Source organism: Micropterus dolomieu, linkage group LG04 (assembly GCF_021292245.1).
Source record: "Micropterus dolomieu isolate WLL.071019.BEF.003 ecotype Adirondacks linkage group LG04, ASM2129224v1, whole genome shotgun sequence".
NCBI classification, from domain to species: domain Eukaryota; kingdom Metazoa; phylum Chordata; class Actinopteri; order Centrarchiformes; family Centrarchidae; genus Micropterus; species Micropterus dolomieu.
In genome coordinates this window covers 29,054,194-29,076,530 of record NC_060153.1, presented here as the reverse complement: position 1 = coordinate 29,076,530, position 22,337 = coordinate 29,054,194, and the positions used below count along the sequence as shown (strand labels likewise).

Below are 22,337 nucleotides of genomic sequence, written 5' to 3'. Positions count from 1 at the left end.
TGTTCATTGTTATGTTGTAGCAGCACTCCATCTTGTGGCGAAACCTCGTAATTTCAGTAATTGACGCCAGTTGGGACCTTGGCTGCGTGTATCAGTGCAGCGCAGCAGGCAGCACCTCCTGTGTCACCGCAGTGAACGCACTTCTGAAAGCAGGAAGCAAAGGTATGATACAGGACATTCTCCGATGTATCACAATAACAACACGTTTTGTCAGCATCCTGCAACAGGCATGTTGCAAACAGCTGTTAATGTCAGGGACGTTTGAAATAGCTGTTAAGTAAGTGCAGTGCAGTGCAAGAGTCGGAATTGATAGTTGAATGCAATTTGGCTTTGATGTCATGGTAATGTGATCAAGGCGAGCGGTGCCAAAAAGTGCAGAGGGGTGTGCATTGGCACCAAAGCTGGGTATTTGCCGGGTAGGCCTGTATGGCGCAGTTTCAGCGGAGAAATAGCCCACTTGGCAGTCATGCGGGAATCTCCTCTGCCATCATGCTGCCACAGCGAGATAAACAGTGTTGTGTATCCGACTGGAAAGTGGATGCTGAGACATGCAGACATTTGTAAAAGACCCTCATCCCTGCAGTGTAATCCTTACTGCGTGGTCATTGCGGCAGTATGTGTTTTACTGGCATTTAAACGAAATGCAAACGCATTTCATTAAGCGATTCGGATAAAGTAAAGATTTATTTGGATAAGAACAGTTATTTATTTCGAGCTGTTACCTCAAAGCTACGTGAGCCGTAATCATAAGATTCGCACGTGTAGGGACTGTTATGTTGCTGTGCAGTGTGGTTTTCTCTGAAAAAACAGATGCAATTGTCCCTCGTGGAGTTTGTCTTTGATATCTGGTGAGATGGACAAAGCTGTAAACTGTGGAAGATAACTCAGTTTTTTCCCCCCCAAAAAAACTTTCCTCGAGATCAAAATATATAAAAATAATTAGCAGTGTGATGTAGACGCAGTCCAATAAAGTTCAGTAAGCGAGCCAATGTTGCGCGTGCACGTGTTGCGGGCGCGTGCCCCCCAAACAATGTGAAACGGGTGCCAACGTGGGAAAGAGACGTCAACCGACGTCGCGAGCTTTATCGACAAAGTTGGCTAACTAACTGACGTTAATTATTCACATAGAGCAGAAAGCACAAGGTAAGAGGAAAGATATACAGTTATAATATAAAAATATTAGTTCCAGTAATATTTTGAAGTAGCATAGGCATATTTTTCATTAAACATACATGTGATTATTGTGTTGATATTAGCTTTTCTCATGATATTACACAAAATGAAAGGTAGTGTCCGAGTTAACGTTTTGAGATTAACGTTATATTTGAATTAGGCTAATTGAATAATAATAATAGTTATTATTATTATTATTATTATTATTATTATCTTTTTAAAGGTAAGCTTAGCTAGTTTGTTGAAAATGTGGCTCAGATTCAGGATCAGCCGTAACTTAGATGTTAACTTATTACACATCCATAACTATACTAGCTTAGTGTAAATTCAGAAACTGCTCAGAAAAGTAACCCAGTTTGCTAGATATGACAAGGTACTGTGACTTAGTGTATTATTTAGCTGGATGCAAGTCCAGCATGAGGCTGGAAATCTGTTTTTTGAACACAGTTTAGGAGCAAACCTGTATGTATTGGTAAAGCTGAGTACAAAAGGAGACAAGAAAAGAAACGGTAAAGAAAAACTAAACAGAGGCTCATCCATTAAATCAATAAAAAAAACAAAAGAAAATCACAAAGGTTGAGGGTTATACTCAATAAAGTCCAGTAAAGAAAGAAGATTCAGCACATTTCTTAGTTTTTTAACATTATATAAGTACATTTAGCTGACGCTTTTATCCAAAGCGAATTACAATTGCTATGCTGGATCAATGATGGGTAAAGTGTCTTGCTCAGAGACACATTGTTGGATGTGTCACAGTGGGGGAATTGAACCTGCGTCTCTCACACCAAAGGCATGTGTCTTATCCACTGCATCATCAGCAAGGAGTTTCTGTAAGACAGTGTATCTGTTGTGCTGTGATGTCACCTCTTAAGATTACCTTTTTTCAGTTACAGACTTGTAGAAACTCAACCACTTCTGGCTGAAAGTCATCCCCTTTTTTCCGTATAGTGTAGCCTCTGCAGATACACATACCTGTTATACCTAACAGGTTGAACATGCTCAGGAGGGGGTGGGGGGTGATGTGTTTATCTGATATGACAATAAATAACTTCTCCACACATGTTAATTACCGTGCTGTTATTCAGTATGGATAATTGAAAGTATGTTTGTATTGTTTCTCTGCACTCTGGCAACAGTAGCTTTAACATCCATCACTGCTTAGATAATTGCTGTTCATGTTTTATGGACACAAAGTGCAAGCCCAGTCATTGTGCAGATGTCTGTGAAAGAGTGACAGTTCTCCACAGGTCCGTGTTATTTGGCTGCATGTTGTTGATTCTTGTTTGCTGGGATCTCACAGTATCTTCCAGGGTGATCTACTATGGGGAAGGAGAAGCTCCACATAAATATTGTGGTAATAGGACATGTCGACTCAGGCAAGTCCACCACCACCGGCCACCTCATTTACAAGTGTGGGGGCATTGACAAGAGAACAATTGAGAAGTTCGAGAAGGAAGCTGCTGAGGTATGACTCATATTGTTCTCACTTGAATTTAAAATATTATATTTTTAATGCTTTTTTATTGTAAAACTGCATTCCTGCACGCCACTAGGTGTTCTAGTGCAACACTATCTTGTTCTGTGTAACTGGTGTCTTGTCTAACAAGTATCATGTCTATTTTTGTGTCCTTATCCTGTAATCTGTGTGTTGTTACTGTATTATTATGTGGTTATGCAATCACTTTGACAGCACTTAGCACAACAAAAAAACTCTAATTGGATTGCTGAAACATTTGGGAAAAGTGGTGGTTGTAAATGTAGCTTTATCTGTAGCCTAGATAGCCTTCAGCTATTTTCTCCCAATTACCAAAAAAACAGAGTAGTACACCAACTGTCACGGTGACTTTCTGAGAACTAATTAATTGCAAGAGTTTATTAATCATTGTCTTAAGAAGTTTATAATGGACATTTGGAATCCAAAGTTTGCATCTCGTCACAGCTTTTCATAATTTTCACAATTGTTGCTCATTGCCACCTGACCTCAAAGAGGTGAAGTTGAAAATACAACAAGGAAAGTTTTTAATCAGTAGAATTAATTAGTAAAAAGTAATATAACAAGTACTCGTCAAGTACCGTAAGTGTAGGTAAAGTTATTGATCAAATATGCTGGGATGTGAAGTAAATGTTACACGTCTTTACTTTCCCTTCCACATCCCCTAGATGGGAAAGGGTTCGTTCAAATACGCCTGGGTTTTGGACAAGCTGAAGGCAGAACGTGAGCGTGGCATCACCATTGACATCTCTCTTTGGAAGTTTGAGACCAGCAAGTACTACGTCACCATCATTGATGCTCCAGGACACAGGGACTTTATCAAGAACATGATCACTGGGACTTCTCAGGTAGAGGGAGAATGGGTAGAAGAATAGAACCTGCATGACAGAGAGAGAAAAGTACTTGAGAAGGGAAGACGTTTTCACATCTCTCTCTCTCCTCCCTTCCTTAAGGCTGACTGTGCCGTGCTGATCGTGGCTGCAGGGGTGGGCGAGTTTGAAGCTGGCATCTCCAAGAACGGGCAAACTCGTGAACACGCCCTCCTTGCCTACACCCTGGGAGTGAAGCAGCTCATAGTGGGAATCAACAAGATGGATTCCACTGAGCCCAACTACAGCCAGAAGCGCTACGAGGAGATTGTGAAGGAAGTCAGCACTTACATCAAGAAGATTGGCTACAACCCTGACACTGTGGCCTTTGTGCCCATCTCTGGCTGGAACGGAGACAACATGCTGGAAGCCAGCCCTAATGTGAGTCCGCAGTGAGACCCAAAGTATAATGATATGTTGACAGTATTTACAGATAAGGAATAATGTCCTCACACAAAGCCCATATGTTTAGAATTATACTGTATCTTAAGTGATTGTTACATATTTAGATATAAAATTATGCTACTTCAAACTGTTCATCAGTTCAGTTCATCTGCTTTTGGGCTTCTAATTAGTTTGAAATGTCTAAAGGTGCTTTCAGACAGTGAGCTTTTAGCGCCACGCCTCCATTGTCTTCAGTGTAAACACAGCTGCAGCTGTGTTGCTGAGATCGGCGGGAGCAGCAAGGAGAGGGAGGGCGCCTGTCGCTCTTGTGAATGTGCACATCCCTTTGCTGCTGCATTCAGAGTTTGCTATACCATTGCCTTCCAACCTAATTTATTTAGCTGTGTGATGATCTCATGCTAAGTGGATAGCAGCAGCCTGTGGTGTACAGACTAGTAGAAACGGAGGTAGGTGGGAGCCATGGCGGTGTAGTTGCACCAAGTTACATAGGAACATACCACTTTTGCATCCAAAAAATTGCTGCAGAGGCAGCACGGCTGTGTATTTAGCTAAGCAATGAAATCAACTCGCTGTAAGCCTTCCCAATGAAACCTGCCTCTCCACAGATGACCTGGTTCAAGGGCTGGAAGATCAACCGTAAAGATGGTAATGCCTCAGGCACCACACTGCTGGAAGCTCTGGATGCCATCCAGCCCCCCACTCGCCCCACTGACAAGCCCCTCCGCCTGCCTCTGCAGGATGTCTACAAGATTGGAGGTGAGGGTGGCGTTGGTGGGAGTGTGATTTGTAGGTAGAAATAAACTGATGAGACGGAAGTTGTCTAATTTTCAAGTTCTTCTAGTGTTAGTGATACCAGATTATATGGTAGAAGTAGTTTGGGAATGAGAGCCCCTTGTAACCAGTGCTGGGTAACTTGGGTAACAAACTCTCTGCCATTAACTTAGTAGGGTACTTTTGCGTTACCAAAAATAAAAAAACTCTTAGAAAGTCATTTGCGTGTCTCCAGCAATTATACTGGCTAAAACAGGAATAACAGACGCAGACCCTTTACAGCCTCTTTATGTTTGAAAGTGTACACATAATTAAATTATAGAAATTATCATGCATGCCGTCGAAGCTCAAATTATGTGTTTAAGTTATGCAGTTTTTTTTTTTTACAAGCTGTTGTCAGACTTTAAGTTACTAAACTTCCTCTCTGCCAGGTATTGGGACCGTACCAGTGGGCCGAGTAGAGACAGGAACCCTAAAACCTGGCATGGTGGTGACCTTTGCCCCGGTCAATGTAACCACCGAAGTCAAGTCTGTGGAGATGCACCACGAGGCCCTGACTGAGGCGCTGCCTGGTGACAATGTGGGCTTTAATGTCAAGAATGTGTCTGTCAAGGACATTCGCCGTGGCAACGTGGCTGGAGACAGCAGGACGACCCGCCACAGGAGGCAGCCAGCTTCACCTCTCAGGTCTGCATACAGGAGTTCAGGGTCCAAAATTAACACCCATCAAACACCACATGTGGGTAAATTTAGGATTTGGCAGAAAATAAATTGGGTCACCAGCTCACTATCCACAGCTATCGTTATGTCTGCAAATAATATATATATATATATAGCAGCTTAATTCTGCTTTGATGACTCTGAAGTTGGCTATATTTCATATCAGTATAAATATCAGAACAGTGGCTAGCGTGTAACATGATAAATAGCAGGGCTACACTCACACTCTCTGAACTATATTGACTTAATCATCACTGCAATCTCCGCTCCTGCACGTGCCTTTGCCTGTCTCTGCTGTTGTTCAGGTGATTATCCTAAACCACCCCGGTCAGATCAGTGCTGGCTACGCCCCTGTGCTGGATTGCCACACTGCGCACATCGCATGCAAGTTTGCAGAGCTGAAGGAAAAGATTGACCGTCGCTCTGGTAAGAAGCTCGAAGACAACCCCAAGTCCCTGAAGTCTGGAGACGCTGCCATTGTGGACATGATCCCCGGCAAGCCCATGTGTGTGGAGAGCTTCTCCGAGTACCCCCCACTGGGTAAGTTACTTCATTAGAGAGTCCAGGATGTTTGCTTGTGGGTCAAGTTGCCACACTATAATACTTTTTTTTCGCTTCAGGTAATTGTGAATTGAAATGACATTTTAATCAAAGCTAACAAATGTCCTGTCCACCATCCCTCCTAAGGGAGATTTGCAGTCCGTGACATGCGTCAGACCGTGGCAGTGGGAGTGATTAAAGGTGTGGAAAAGAAAGTCACCACTAGCGGTAAGATCACCAAGTCTGCACAGAAGGCGCAGAAGGCCAAATGAACGTTGTACTGGGCTGCTGCCCCAAACGCTCACCGTGGCCGAAGACAGACTAGCACCTCGCACCTTCTGCACACCATAGTCAGCGTCTGGTCTATTATCACAATGCATCGCAAAAGCAGACGAAGGAAAAAAAAAACTACCGCCCTGTTGGTGATTAACATGTTACCACACTGTTATATGTAGGTTTTATTGTAGGTTGTGTGCTGTTGTAGTTAGAATAAAGCTGCTAATTGATCTAGCTAACAAACTTAGCACCGATAATAAGGCATGGATGTTCTTTTGCCAGGTCTTTGTGGTAGTAATGATTTGTTCTAGCTTTAAAAGAGATATGCTACTAGCCAGAGGTAGATCGGCTGCTCGCATGTTTCCTGTTTGCATCTTAGAGAAACAAGCTCCACGAAACTCCCGGTCTGATACCTGTACGCTTCATGCCTAGCACTTTGCTTGACTTAAGCACCCTTGCCGTAGCACTGTTAGATGTTACTGTTTAATTCATGCACCTTAATCACTGTTATTTGTGAGCACATGTTCAGTAAAGATGTATAAACAGTATGTCTTTGCTCCTGGTGTCATTGCCAAGCCTGAACCGGAACCACTGAAGAACCTCACTGTTTTAAGTGAACGATGATAATGGGAAAGCAAAAAACAAACCGCTTCATACAATTTCCTTTATTGTTGAATGAGAATAAAAGTTCATCTGCATTTTCATTACATTACAGGCTTCATAAATCTAACTGAGATTATTACTAGTGCGTAAATATGTGCACATAATTTAAATAAGTTAAAAGAAACGTGACAGAATGTTAACATGTCAAAGGCCCGTTTTATGCCCAGTAGCAAAATGATCTCTGAATTAAAAAACAAAACAAAACGTAAAATGCCAGTGCAACTATTTCTGTTTGGCAGAACCTAATGCACTTTTCAGGATTGTAGATATGGAGATCAATATGTACCACAAATGCAAGGCACCGATATACTGCATGTACTGCACATTTTGTAGACTTCATTTCAACTGGGGTCTTTTTTTAAATTCAGATGCAATCAGTTGGAACCTTAACTAGTGATTTGTCTAAATGGCATGGCATTCATTTTCAGTTATAGATAGGTTTGGATATGGCAACCTCTTCATGCAAAATATACTTAAGTATATGAAGGAAATTAAAATCCACTTCTTTAAAGCAAACTGACCCAAAACCTCCTTCACATGTAATGTAGTCTTTGATACTGGATTTCAGAATTCATTGAGGTACTGCTAGCTAAGTGTGATCATTCACCTCTGAGGCTTTGGATGCTATATGGGTAGTATCTACCTGCATCTTGTGGCGCTCTCATTATTTTCCTATAACTTGGAGAGAAGCACTTCATCTTACCTGATGCACCTGATTCTGTACCATGCAACGGGAAGAGGAAGTTGGTTTCTCATTTTGATGTCACTGCTCAGCAGTTCAAGCAGCAATAGATGTTCTGCTCATATTAGTAATGAAATAAGCAATACATTCTGCAGCAAGCCCACTTCAAGGATGCAAATATAATCCCACATTATGAAAAAAGTAGACAGTAACCATGATTTAAATATCTTCCTTTCATGTAAAAATAGGGTGGCAAAAAGCCAAATGCAAATACAAAGTTAAATTTGTGAACATTTCTTTCAGTGTATCTGTTCCCGACCAAAACAAAGCTCTTTGCTAAGATGCAAAAATATCAAAATATCAAACAGTTTTTTAAACCAAGAAATGACATTCAAGATGTGTTTCCATGAATAATTGATCTGAAAAACAAACAACTGCTCCTAAGATCCCTTGCAACAAAATGGACATGTATCGTCATATTTTGTCTAATGTTGGCATTATGATATACAAATCAGTTACCTGACTTTTCAGACTTGCTTCTAATTCAAGTAGTTTCTGTTTGTTTATTGTTATGAGGTAATGCAATGCATTTTTCAAAGCTAAACTGCATAACCACACAATGACCATGTAGCATTGGCAAAAATCACCTGTTGTTCACTGTGACGGATTACATAACTCAAGCACATTTCAGGAGTCTGCTAATGGATTTACGGTATGGAAATAATAGCAACCCGATGCCAGAAACTGTAAAAAGAATACGTTAAAAAAATTTACCCGCATTTGAAAATGGTCAGCAAAATTGGCAAGTACACAAGACCCGTAGTTTAGGAGCCAAAACTCAACAAATACACATCGTTATGGTCCTTGTGGTGGTATTTTGTTTTTAATTTTTGGTTGAGGATAGTAATTCATATAATTTAAAGATTTATTAAAGAAACTTCGGGAGGTTATCAGGTTTTCTAAAATGATGGGGAAAAAATAAATATAGTAACAAGAATGGAAAATGAAAAGTTTGGCTATGGTGAGGTAACATTCACTTCACTATGGAGGCCTGTCATGTGATTAGAGAGACAGGAAGGATTTTGTTTACATGGCCACGCAGTTTAAGTATTAAGACCCATTTTTTTCCCCATTAATTACAACGGTTGTGAGTGGTGTTCTGGCTTGGTGTTCATGCCTTTCTACTTTGTTAAGTGTAAACCGTATCTTGCTAATCTCAGTACCTTTGAAAACATGCAATACTCATGCTGTGTCTCTAGGTCACATATAGTCAAACTGTCTTTCAGGACCAAGTTTAGTTGGCTTTTTTTAATGGCAAAGTCTCAGCTTTTGGGGGTCTGTGTTCCCATTACACAAGCCTTCATCTCAGATTTGGCAATCATTCTTTAAAACAACAAGTAACTCATGCAATGATATGTCTTGTCATCAGCCTGTATGAAAATACTGTGATTCTTATCAAATGGATCAACAAGAAAATAAACAAAAAAGGACCCATTGTTATATCCCACACCCCTCCAAAAAGATAAAAACCGTCTTCGTGAGGTGAGATTTGCATGTACATGTAGGCAAATTTATTTTAGCCGTACGTGTGGCATGTTCAGCAATTCGGTGCTGCCAGCAGAGGGCGAGGATGCGTGACCGCTGGCCAGGCTACGATTGGAGCCCTGGGACCCTGTCCCTGCCCTGCTCCCTGTCCTCAGGAGCTCGGAGGAGTAGGTGTGGGCCTCAGCAGTCCCCAGTGACAGGAAGTCAAATCCCTGCGCCTCTATGTCCCTGTCGCTGATAAAGAGGTCTTCCTCGCCCCAACCACCTCCACTGCTCCTTCCTATACCGCCTCCACCCCCTCCTCCCCCAGGGTCTTGGCTACAGCTGTGGAAGCCAATGGGGGAGTCACTGCCTGTACTGGGGCTTGGAGATGACAGGCTGTGGCTGTGGTGGGTGTCCTGGACAGTCCCCGAAGCATGCATCAGGTCCTGCACTGACATGGATTTGCCCAAGCCTCGGTCCATCTGGCTGGGGCCTGAGCAGCAGCCCAGGGCTGGAGGCACCAGGGACTGCAGCTCCAGGCTCATATGTCTCCTCCAGGAGCCCTCCTCCTTAGGGTTTAGCTTGCCATTGCTATTGGTGCTGCCGTGCAGCTGCCGCCCAAGTCTTCCCAGCCCTAACCCAAGGCCCAGGTCCTCCCCAACACTGCTGTCCTCCATCTGCATCCCTAAACCTCCACAAAAGTCCTCCATGTCGGGGGGCACTTCTGTGGAAGTCGCTCGTGGCAAGTTGTTCGGGCCCCCGCTTCGGCTGGGAGGGGGTGGTGGTGGAAGCCTCGCCAGAAGAGGAAACCCTCTATCTCCTCCGCCACTGCAACTGCTGATACTGTTTGGGGTGAGGATGGGTGGAGAGCTTCCCACAGCCTCATCGGTGCCACTTTCAGGTGTGGTGGCCTGAGCCTGGGAGTGATGATGGTGGGGGTGATAATGGTGGTGATGATGGTGGGGATGACGCAGTGGTGACGGGCTAAAACATGAGGATGCAAGGCCGGAGGGAGGCGTGGAAGAGGAGGCATTGAGGTTGAGCTCGTTGGGCGGTGCCAGGATGAGATGGAGTCCTCCCTGGGAGAGCTGGGAGTTGGTGGAGGAGCGTGTGACACAGCCACCAGGGGGAGGCGCTCCGCTGCTGCTGACCTGGGTGGAGCAGGACAGGTCCTTGCTGAAGACGGAGGAGTGGTAGTCAGAGGTTTGTTCCAGCTCGAACAGGGGCAAAGAGGAGAGGGTGAGGGCTGAAGACGAGCCTTTACGCAAAACCTGCCGATAGATGTCGAGCAAGGAGTCGAGCTTCGACTCAATCGACTGGACCTGTGAGGAGAGAAAGGGAGGACAGGAGTGAGGAGTGTACAATTAATAAAGCAAGAAAAGAAAAATAATGGGGAAGGAAAGCATTTTAAAGCCACTATCTATCTTTGTCTTTGATTTCAAATGATTCTAATGGCATAAGAGGTGGGGATACGTTTAAATATGGGGATGATGCTGCTCATTCTCAGGCAGACCCTCCTGGAAGACATTAAAGGTGTTGCACTCGGTTTTACCAATCACTGCATGAAGAGGGTATAAATGTCGCAATGTTGGTATCGGAAAGTTACAGAAATTGTCAAACAACGTGGAAAAGAGAGGGGCGTTCCGAAGCTATTTGGCCACCTGACAAGCAGTTCTGACAGAATACTGATGCCTTAAAAGTGTTACTTTCAGTCCTTCACACTCAGATCTGTGTGCATTGTTATCTACAACAGTGTAGTTTTTTGATACTGCTGGGGGGTGCGTACGTTGTGCGTAACATCCATCCATCCATCGTCAACCGCTTATCCTGCGTACAGGGTCGCGGGGGGCTGAAGCCAATCCCAGCTGAGATCAGGCGAAAGGCGGGGTACACCCTGGACAGGTCGCCAGTCCATCGCAGGGCCTCCCTCACTGCATTATATTCTGTTATATGTACATATTTTGAATTGTCACTGGCCACCTGAATTTTGTGTTTCCCTTTATATAATAAGACATTTGCACCATAAATTGGTGCAGAAATTTTCCCCAGAATGCAGGAAATTAACTGTTTAATGCTCAAAATCTTCTGGGGGAAGACCCCCATACCCCCCACTTGTTAAGTGTCCCCTCCAAGAAACCAGTCTCTGGCTTCACACACAGTTTCTGGGAGGAACATTCACTTATTAGTTATATATAATTACTTTTCACATGGCTTTTTTGTTACCTGGGAAAGTGATTAATATGTTGTTTGTCATTTACTTGTGTGTTTTGTTTTTAATAACAATAGTAACAACAAGAATAAAACAAAAATACTTAACAATATTCAGGGCAAATAGCCAACATCTTATTTGTTGGGTGGCGGTAAGGGACCTGGATAATGGATAGGGAGGCGCGGGCCCAAAAAAGTTTGAGAACCACTGCTCTAAACCGTCTAATAGAAGAGTCTTAGCAGACAAACTTTTTATTACCCCCCCAAACTCCATTTGGGGGCTGCGTCTTGTCAACTCTGAAGTATCAGGGGATTGTTGCGCACTGCTCTGCTGCTAACTCGCTGCCATTAACTGGGAAGCTGGTTAATTCAATTCACTTCAAATTAGCTTTATTGGCATGAATGTGTAACAACAATATTGCCAAACTATCATACAAACTTCATAAGATCAACCCCATAAGCGTACGTGTGTTTGTGTTAGAAAAATTTAAATGTATTTAAAATTTTTTAAAAAAATTAAAAAAATAAAACAGTAAGCATGTGTGTGTGTTAAAAAAATTTTTAAAAATAAAATAAATAAATAAAACAGTAAGCATGTGTGTGTTAAAAACAAATATGTTAAAAATTAAAATAAATAAATAAAACAGTAAGTGTGTGTTAAAAAAAATTAAAATATATTAAAAAGTTTAAATAAAATAAATAAAACAGTAAGCATGTGTGTGTTAAAAAAAAAAAATATTAAAAATTAAAATAAAATAAATAAATGAAACAGTAACGTATGTGTTATTATAATAATATATTAAAAATTAAAATAAAATAAATAAATGAAACAGTAACGTATGTGTGTTATTATAATAATATATTAAAAATTAAAATTAAATAAATAAATAAAACAGTAAGCATGTGTGTGTTAAAAAAATAAAAATATATTAAAAATTAAAATAAAATAAATAAATGAAACAGTAACGTATGTGTGTTATTATAATAATATATTAAAAATTTAAATAAAATAAATAAATGAAACAGTAACGTGTGTGTGTTGTTATAATAATATATTAAAAATGAAAATAAAATAAATAGATAATAATGGTTAGCTCAGTTAGCGGTCCTATTTGCTGATTCTACCTGGACGTATAGCTCGGTTTACTGGGGAAGTGTAGGTGTAGCACATCAGCTTTGGTGCGCTAGGAGAAAGAGGTTCTCCCAGGGCGGGGAACTCAGCAGGGAATGCTACAGCGCCAGAACCGGAACAGGCTCGGTGGCCTCCCAGTATATCACGGCCGGACTGCAACAGAACACATCCTCTGAGACAGACCGAGGCCAGTTTCAGTACCGAGATGATTAACAGCGGCTCCGGAGTCAAGTGGGAGAGGAGAGGAGCTTCCGACCAAACCAGAGTTGGTGAACCGTGAAACACTAACCAAGACGGTTTTGGTGAGTTATATTTAGTTTCTGTCTAGTTTGAATGAGTTAACAAGGCAAGTAGTTTGGTGAAAGAGACTTGAATTCAGAAGGTGTATGGCTTTATTTTTCAGTTTGATAATGAAATGTGGTGTAATAATATTAATAACTTGACATTTTGTGAGTTTATTTTGTTTATTTATAAGACTGAAAAAGTGAACAGAGCTTGTGTAATGTAGTGAAATCGCCACTCACACACATCTTCCAGCTGAAACTATGAGGAGGCAGAGCTGGAGCCTGCTTTATCATAAAAACGTGAAGCAGGGGCAAACAGTTAGCCTGGCTCTGTCTAAAGTTAAAACAAAAACTAAAAACGCCTACCAACACCTCAGAAGCTTACAAATGAACGTGCTGTAGCTCATATGTTTTAACTGTACACAAACAGAAATATAAATGCGACATTTTGTGGTTTTATGTGGAGTTGATTACCATTTCTTGATCTTGTCGCAACTGTGATGTTGCCACGTTTGTCACTGTACTCCACAGTATTACTCGCAGTTAATAAAAATGTTATGGCAAGCAACTTAGGTCACTGTTACATGGAATATATACCACAATATTATTTCCCACTTGCTGTAGTACAGTATCATTGTGTTTGCACTGCGTAGGCAACCCCCCATATATATATATATAGAGCAGAACACGAACCTGCCGCTCCACCTTACAGACACGACCCAGCATGCTCACGTCCTCTAAAATATCTCCATCAGACAGCAGCTTCTCCCGAATCTTCTTATCCAGAGGGATCTGGCCTTTCCCGAGGATTTGGTCCACTCTGGAACACACACACACACACAAAAACACACACACACACACACACACACACAAGCACATGCAAATACAATAAGACATTAATGATAGGAAGACACAGAGACAAAAAAAAGTAGAAATCCAGAAGAAAGCCCACAGCAAGGAAGGAAAGTACAGACTGCAACAGAATAATACATTTATATAGAAGCACATTTTCTTTTCCAACAAATACAGGCGAATGAGAGGTTATTCTTCCTCACTGGATTTGACAAATACTGTATGCTGGAAGAGAAAACATTACCAACCATGTAATGATGGCACGTTACTAAATGTGTTTCTTCAGTTGTTACTCTGAATAAAACCTTGTAGTCGTGTTGTTTTACAGCACACATTCAGTTTCTTTGTCTCATTCAGCATTCACGTCTTGCTCAATCCAGTGAAGTTCAGTAGAATTTGGTTAATAAAATATTTATGTACAGGATTAAATTCAACAGAGGGTAAGCCCAGGCAATGCCGTGCAATCATAATGCCACAAACAGTTTGGCGAAATATATGATTAAAGCTTTGACAAGACCCTCAAACATCAAACCAAAGTGTGTCTTTTCTTTTCCGGTGTGTTTTTATACGTCTTGGTTTGTGTGTGGTTTGCCACTTGATCTGGTGATACTAGACAAATGCAGTGTCCCCAAAAGTGTTTAAATTGAGCTGATCATTTGAAATTCTTGGGAATTATACTTTTTGTGATTAGCTAACATCTTTAGCATCTAAGTTTTGCACACATATTTACATTTATTAATTTAGCTGATGCTTGCTTTATATGTCAGAGGTTGCACGTCTCTGGGACACCTTGGTAGATGGGTCGCAGTGGGAATTGAACCCGGGTCTCTCACACCAAAGGCAAGTGTCTTATCCACTGCGAGATCAAAACAAATGCAGCTGAGTGTAAAAGGTCATTATATAAACCAGCTGCAATGTTAAGTCAAGGTCCGTTAACTAGCTTTTTCCGGAGCTTTCAACCGCATCTCCCAGTCTTACTAAGCGTATGGAGGAGCATACGACCATGTGAACAGGTATCACCGTGTGATGAGTCATCACCATGACAACTGAGCAAGCTCCCCTGTTGATGGAGACTGTGAGATGTGGCTGGAAACGCCCTAAAAAAATAGTCGATGAACGAAATGTTAATACAGTTTCACAATCCTATCTCCAAATCTGACCAGCACTCGCTGTATTAGAGACAGTATGAAGTGCATGCAGCAGTTTCAGTTAACAGTCAACAGCAGCAGGGGTCAGTGCTACAGCAGCAATGGCAGGTAGGCGTTCACTGTTGCTCTTTGAGAATTTTGTTTGTTTGGTGTATGGTGTGTGTTACAGAAGATGTTTCTGTGTGAGATGTGTTAATATCTGGTTGCGCGGGGATCCTAGAATTAAAACAGCAAATGCCAAAGTCGATATATTGCAGACTGTTTTTAAGTGTTTGGTTAGTGGATGACAGAAATGTGTGAGAAAAGAGCAGTGCATGACAGACATTTGTGAAGAAAGGTTTCAGTTCACTTCAGACCAATCAATTCAAAGAAGAAACATACACTTTGCCTTGTAGTCCAGATTTTCTATTTTTTATATCTTTAAGAACAAACAACCTCGTGAACTGACTGAATGAGAAGCAAACTGAAACCAGGTGACATGTGAGTGGATTTAGGGAGTAGGGGGGGCATTCTGACCCCTGAGTGGCGTTCTTTTTGCCCTGGCTGTTAGATAAGGGCAGGGAGGGGAAGGAAAAGGTCTTGGCTCGGCTGCTCGGGCCTACAATCATGTCCAGCCTGTGAGGGAAGCAAAGCAAACACACACACACACACACACACACACAGGCACGCAGAGGCAGACATACATACACACAAAATCACACAATGCAAAAAACAAAGACACATACAAAGACATCCGCGGAGCACGCAAATATACCCATGTATGTATAAGGTATGAGTGCAGGTACACACACACAAACACACACACGCATACGCACCAAGATACAGATGAATCAGTTACAGTGGGGTCAAACATCTCTAGCCAGACAGCGAAGACTAGAGGAATGAAAACTGTCAGCTGTTGTCATGCAGTCTGTTGCCAGCCCTACCTGGTCTGCAGGCTCTTGATGCGACACAGCATGTCCAAGTGACCGGCAGAGTACTGTTCGATCACGTCCTTGACATCATAAGGACGCAGTGTCTCCTTAAACTTCTTCTTGGCTACATGGAACTTCATTATCCTGCACAAAGAGCAAATCAATTCATAAATCAGCCACAAGGGGGAGCTCTTATACAGTCAGGACACATGACCTACCGACTCCCTGAAGCTGAGACTGCAGCAGTGTGGCTGATGAAAACACCTGAAACTGTGTCTTTATTTTTCTTTTTTTACAAAGTGCATGAAATCTGTAACCCCATCCCATTCCAACAACCTGTTTCTTCACACCAATGCAAACAGTCGGAACACCTGAACAATCACTTCGTTGGACAAATAAAAACATCCATCTGCTTATTTTAGCTGTCTGTGTGTGTGTGTGTGTGTGTGTGTAAAAAATCACTCCCTGTGGAGCCTCAAGGCTAAATTCAAGTGAATTTGGGAGTTTCTGGGTCCTTGAGTGGTGAGGACAGACGGCAATAAAACTGAGCATTAGTAAAGTGGACATGAAGCAGTTAGTAAATGTTTGTTTTGAGAAATCTTTTTCTATGGCCAGTCAAGCTATGGGCATGTTTCAGTCACAAACTCTATATAGTCCATACCTACATTGTTTCTTCATGACTTGAGGTTACTTGTGTTGTTTTCCCAGTAAATCCAACTTAAGAGTAGATGTCACAGCAAAGGTTTAAAGGTTTAGTCAACACAAATAACCCCAAAACATATTTATTCGTACTGCACATGAACAAATTAACCAAAAAATGCAACATGTCTTTGCAGAGGCAGGCATCACTGTGATTAGTTTTTATTGCTTTTTAATGAAGAAATAGACCCTGCATGGCTTCATCGCACTAGAGGTAAGTGCAGGGTTGGGCTGTTACTAAGTACACTTACTCAAGAACTGTAGTACAATTTCTAAGGGAATAATTGTACTTTTTACTCATACATTTATCCAACTAGTGATTTAGCAGAAAAAGAGTTTACATACAAAATATATGAGCTTTTAAAATATGAAGCACTACTACAGATTTAACTGTCCAACAGTAGTAGTTAGAATCAAATATACCAAATAATAAAGCAATAGAAAGCATCCTGAGTGGAAACATCACAAACTGGCATGGGATGTGCACGGCCCAGGACCGGAGGGCTCTGCAGCGGGTTATTAAAAGTGCTCAGAAGATCACTGGTACCCATCTCCTGAGCATCAGTGAGGTGAGGCGCCTGCGCAGAGCCCAAAGGATACTAAAGGACAGTACCCACCCAGCCTGTTCACCCTGCTGCCTTCTGGGAAGAGATACAGAAGTTTCCGCTGCTGCACCACCAGACTGCAGAGCAGCTTTTTCCCTCAAGCTGTCAGACTTTCTTATTCATCCCCAGCACTGCTCCACTGAATATAGTTTATTTCTGTTTACCATTTTTATAATTGCTTCTATATTAATATATATAGTCTGCTACGTAGAAGAAGGGAGTTTCAAACTCAATTTCACTCTACAACATGTTGTATTGTGACAAATAAATCAAACTTGTAACTTGTGTATTCTATAGTTTAAAGCCTCAGAAAACTTGGCTTCAAACCTTAAGTATTTCTCAAAATATTCAGGATTAATTAAAGTAAAAAAAAAAAAAAAGTATTATCTATATATTATCTATTCTAATTATATAATTCTCAAAAACCCAGCAAATCTGCTTCATCAGGGCTGTGTGGATGGGGATTGACTGAGTAACCAAACAGCCCACCAGACAACTTCAATCACAGTATGAATTCAGGTGATCTCAGGAGTTATGTTTACTTACTATTGACTCAAGGACTCCAAAAAGATCACTGTAACTGTTTTTGCAAGCGCCCACTATTATCTCATGGGAATACTACAGCATTGGTTGAACAGAAAAATGCCAGAATGTAACTTCAATTGTTCAGTTCTGCTATAGAGAAATGCATTTTTGTTGTAAAACAGTGGGTTGAGCCATTTGAATTCATCTTTGATTAAAGTATAATAACTTAAAGGGCTAATATGCAGTTTTCAGCAATGTGAGCACAGCTAAATATATTGGATGATAACAAAATGGTTAACGTTAATGAGCTAGACTGAATATTATAATGAGATATAATGAGATGAAAAGTTAGACTGCAGAAGGTAACATTACTGTCCTGAATGGTTCTTCCACTGTGTTGTTGTTCTGCGCTGTTATGTTGTTGAAAAAAACAATTGTGATGATGATATTATTCTATATTATGCGGGGCACGTGAGTTAGACTGAGACGGTGGAGAAGCTGTGTAGCTGAGTATCAGTAAAACGTCAATAAATCTAAGTTGAGCCTTACAAAGCAAACAGCGGTAGATACATGCCAACATTATGTTGAAAGCCACAGAGAAAACCTGGGTGGGGTTCATTTTTAAGAGAGGTTACAGCCAAGTGACAAGAAAGTGATTTATTAACAAGTGATTTTATGGAAAAACTACACATAGTCCCTTTAAATCAAATATTTTGTTTAGATTTGATCTGGGTTTACATTTTTTAAAACAAATTTAAACATATTTAAGATATTACTACATCTATGTTTCTTTGAGGATACATCATGGCTAAGAAACACGCCGTATCCTTGTGACATGATCACTTTACATAGCTTTGCAGTGTTAATGCTCCCACTAACCATATTTCCTGTCTCTCAACTCTGTATCCAATCACATGAACAAAAGATGATCTAAAAATAACCTTAAAAAAAAAGAAATTCTCCCGGTCACTTTAATCCCCTGAGCATGTTCAATCATGAGAGCTGCTAGAAGGCAGCGGGTTGCAATCAGGGTTTGTTTGCACGCAACCTCTGCAATAGAAAAATTCAGCATTAATTTGACTGAAAGAGAGAGTCTGATTTCCTTTGCCTCACCTGACAGCTCTAATGACAGACTTGACTGAGGGCAGCAAGTCTTCCATCGAAATCTCGCAGTGACAGCCCTTCTCATCAAAGCCATCCTCCCCTGCAATGTTGGAGTCTGCTGCTTGGGAGAGAGGATACAGAAAGGAAAGACTATTTGAACTTTTACATGTGTCGCATTAGTCTTAATAATCTGAAACCTCAGTTTATATGCAATCAGTGATCAGATTCACCTGCAAAAAGCATCTGATTTTATTATCAGTCTTACCTGCATGGTTGTAAAACAGAGAACAGGGACATTTTTATTCCAAGCTGACTTAGTGTTGGCTTATAAAACTGATAAAGTATAGCAAACCTGCTAGCAAACAGTTGCTGGAACAACAGTTAACATTCACTGGGAGTCGTGTTTAGTTCCACCTACACCGTACAAGTCCAAGAGTAACGCTCCTTTTAGCTTTTGCTTGGCCCTTTAGGTGCTAAATGCTGCACTACGTGTACCAGCTACTTGCTAACTTCATCTGTCTGCTGGACAGTTAGCGCACAGCAGGTCTATCAGAGATCTGCTGCTGGAAATCAGATTGATGAGAGCAGAGTTTGTGGGCCGGAAAATAGAAAACAATTAGCTCAAAGACACTAAAATGCTCAATTAAGCTGCAGAGTTGGAAGTTAATTCTTGATGGTTTCATCATTATAAGCGAACCCTTTCACATCACGCAAAGGTATATGATTCACTGTTAATACAAAAATATGTATGCAGGTTTAAGAAACCTGAGATTAAGGTATCCTAAAGTAGCATGTTGTTGCATTAACTGGGTTATTCTTAATTTTTTAAAGTAAACCAAGTTGCGGGATCTTCATTAATCATTAGTGAACTGTATTGAGAGTGAAAGACTGCTTTTTTGACTGCTGTCTGGAACAGCAGATTAGTAAAGAACAGGTCTCTGGTGTGTGCCTGCAGTTATATTGCTAACTTTGTGACAGTGGAGCTCTGTTTACGGGCCTCCTGAGTTTACAGCACCCTGAGGAAGTAAGCAGAGGGCTGCACTACAAGCCGTGCAACCTGATGGAAGTGTGAACAGTGCTGATAAATGATTTGCTCCATTAAAATAACTTCTTATTTCCCCTCAAATTAAGTCATAATGAAAGGGAAGCTAACATGTCAGTAACAGAGAATGACCAGACGGAGCATGGCTAATCAGTTTGGTTTTGGCTAGCATAATTATTAATTCCTCTCCACCAGCAGGTCTCAGCCAGCTGGCTGGCTCTGACACCCCATATGGCTCCTGGAGCTCACCACCCCCACCTTCCATCAATCCATCAGTCACCCACAAACACCAACTGGCTGTTACCCAGGAGGTCTTGCCAGGCCGCCACAGCTAGGCCAAAAGGAAGGAAGTGCAAACGAAAAATAGCATTCCGTTACTCCCAATGCAACTCAATAATATACATCAAGTGTTCAGTTGTTTCACGCTTGGACTTTAAGGATAGTTCAGCTTTATTATTTGCTTTATGGATTCAGGAAGTTATTGCGCCTGGCCTATAGTCCAGCACATACAGTAACTCCCCATAAAAACATTTTTTAAACTTATTTTTAGCATCTGGGCATGTGATTTTTGTGTTTTATTACTATTCAGCTACATCCACAAGCAATTTTTCAGCTCATTCAGAGAGAATGACAATGAATTCTACCTAGAATTTGTAGGAATCACAACTCAACCTAGTACTGCTAATTAATCCAAAGTCAAACCTTGTCTGGAAGTGGAATAATGGGACAGAGTCACCCACCATCAGTGGTGGAGCGCGACTGGCTCTTAAGGCGGAGTGAAGGTCTGAAGCGTGTGCGGTCGTTGAAGCTCCAGCTCTTCTGTACCTTGGCAGGGCTGGTGCCCTCTGTCCCAGCCTCAGCCACCGGAGACCGCCGGTCGTTCACTGAAGACGTCTGCCTGTTCTTGATGCTCTGACCTCGGGGGCTCGCCAACCTCACCCGCTCCTTGAAACTCAACTTCTGACTGTAGAGTGAAATGGGGATCAATGGTGGTACAGAGGGGAGTTGGAGTGAGGAGAAGAATAAGGAGGGAATGATGTTGTGAAGAGGCAGAATGACAGATAGATAAAGATATGTTAATGGTGTAAGTTTTAGGGCAACAACATCCATTCTCCAAGACTTTTGGCAAACTTCTGTTCGTTTACACGATCTTATCATATGGCAGTCATAATTAAGAACGAATTCACTAATATAAGGGTTGCAGGACAAGATGGAGAAAGAGTAGCATGCATCGCAGCGTTGCAGCAGGTGCTTCACACAAAATGCAAGCTCAGGTTAGGTATGATGCTTCAATTGCGTGTTTGTAGTTTGTGCCTTGATGTGTGTATGTTTTCTTGTTTTTATCCCATATGTCAGTTACAGTATTTCATTCATGTGACAAACTAGTTAGCATGTTGCTTAAAAGGACATCCATTATCACATTGTTGTATTTAATGGTTAAATGTTATGCTTTCATTTGTGCTGATATTGTGATATATGTGAAGTACCACACCCTACAACAAATCACCATTTAAAGCTACAGGATTTATTGCACTTAAGTTCCATGTAAAGTGTCATTAAGGGGTGAGGTTACGGAAGATAATGTATGAAAATGACTTGAGGAAAGTGAAGCAACAGAACAATGAGATGTACATGTAGAGAAAATAAGGGAGTGACGAATTCTGTTTATGCAGTTGTACAGTATATAATGGTTACATGCAAAGGCAGTGCACAGCGTCAGGCATGGCTCATTTACAGTTTTTCTCGATTGCTTAAACACATTTCTTGAAATTATGCCTCTTTTTCTCGAAACTAAAAACAAATCCACAACTTCTCACCCAATTCCCCAAACGTCCTATTTTCAGGTCTAAATGAAGCTCTCCACTCAAACCCAATAAATGTTCCTTTGCCTTCAGATACAACACACACACTACAACACAGTCTTCCACACTGGTGAGATAAATTCAAAAAAAATATTACTAATAATGGTTATAAGTGGTTCTCCCCCTCAAAAACCTTTTCACATGATGAACACAACAAGAGAAACAAAAAATGTAAACATATTTAGACATTCTCATCCTCTACCTTCTTCTCCTCCTCCTTCCTCCTCCTCCTCCCTACTCCTGCTCTGCCTCCTCCTTCTCCTCCTCTTACTCCTACTGTTCCTCTTCCGTCACCTCTTCCTTCTCTCCATACTGCTCTTCCTCCTCCCCCTTATCTTCTTCCTCCTCCTCTCTGGTGTCCTCTACCTCTTCCTTCACATCTCTCTGGATCCATTGTTTCAAAACTGAATGAACTGACTCTGGCCCATTATGACTCTTTGTGTTTCCACCTTTGTAGCTGTGTGCTAATTAAGCTCAAGCTTTGCTGACTTGAGTGAACAATATTGAACACGTTGTAGGCAATGAGAAATGAAGGGATTTGTGTTTAGAGTTTAGAGAAATGGATGTGCTTTTTTGGAGTTATGGGTTTTGAAATTTTAGTTCAAAAGCCTGCTTGTAGTGTTTCAACAATTGAGAAAAACTGTAAAAGTGGTACTGTATATTGGATTTAACATATGCAGTTGTATTTAAAAAGACAAGGCACACATTTTTCTCATTGTCTGCAAATCTAATGAAAAGACCAAATCCACACCAAATGTGTTGTGTGTCATTCTATACTTTCTGAAATTTCTGTGTAGACATATATATATATATATATACATACACACACACATATACACATATA

The 22,337-nt window shown here is 41.2% G+C and overlaps 1 protein-coding gene and 1 pseudogene across 5 annotated transcripts in view; one reads left to right on the top strand and one right to left on the bottom strand.

Annotated features, from left to right (window-relative positions):
• Positions 1 to 1,017: 1,017 nt before the first annotated feature.
• Positions 1,018 to 6,794, top strand: LOC123969375 (annotated as a pseudogene).
• Positions 6,795 to 6,896: 102 nt separating this feature from the next.
• Positions 6,897 to 22,337, bottom strand: part of LOC123969362 (potassium voltage-gated channel subfamily KQT member 5-like) — a 129,956-nt gene continuing 114,515 nt past the window's right edge. For 2 of the 5 annotated variants that reach the window (XM_046046691.1, XM_046046689.1), the window contains 5 exons: positions 20,372 to 20,595; positions 18,599 to 18,710; positions 15,669 to 15,800; positions 13,436 to 13,562; positions 6,897 to 10,440 (listed from right to left, as the gene is read on the bottom strand). In XM_046046691.1, coding sequence (XP_045902647.1) covers positions 9,163 to 10,440; positions 13,436 to 13,562; positions 15,669 to 15,800; positions 18,599 to 18,710; positions 20,372 to 20,595 — 1,873 coding nt within the window. In that variant the 3' untranslated portion in view covers positions 6,897 to 9,162. Of the gene's footprint in view, positions 10,441 to 13,435; positions 13,563 to 15,258; positions 15,358 to 15,668; positions 15,801 to 18,598; positions 18,711 to 20,371; positions 20,596 to 22,337 lie in introns of all 5 variants that reach the window. The other 3 variants (XM_046046686.1, XM_046046687.1, XM_046046690.1) reach the window with 3 other exon arrangements.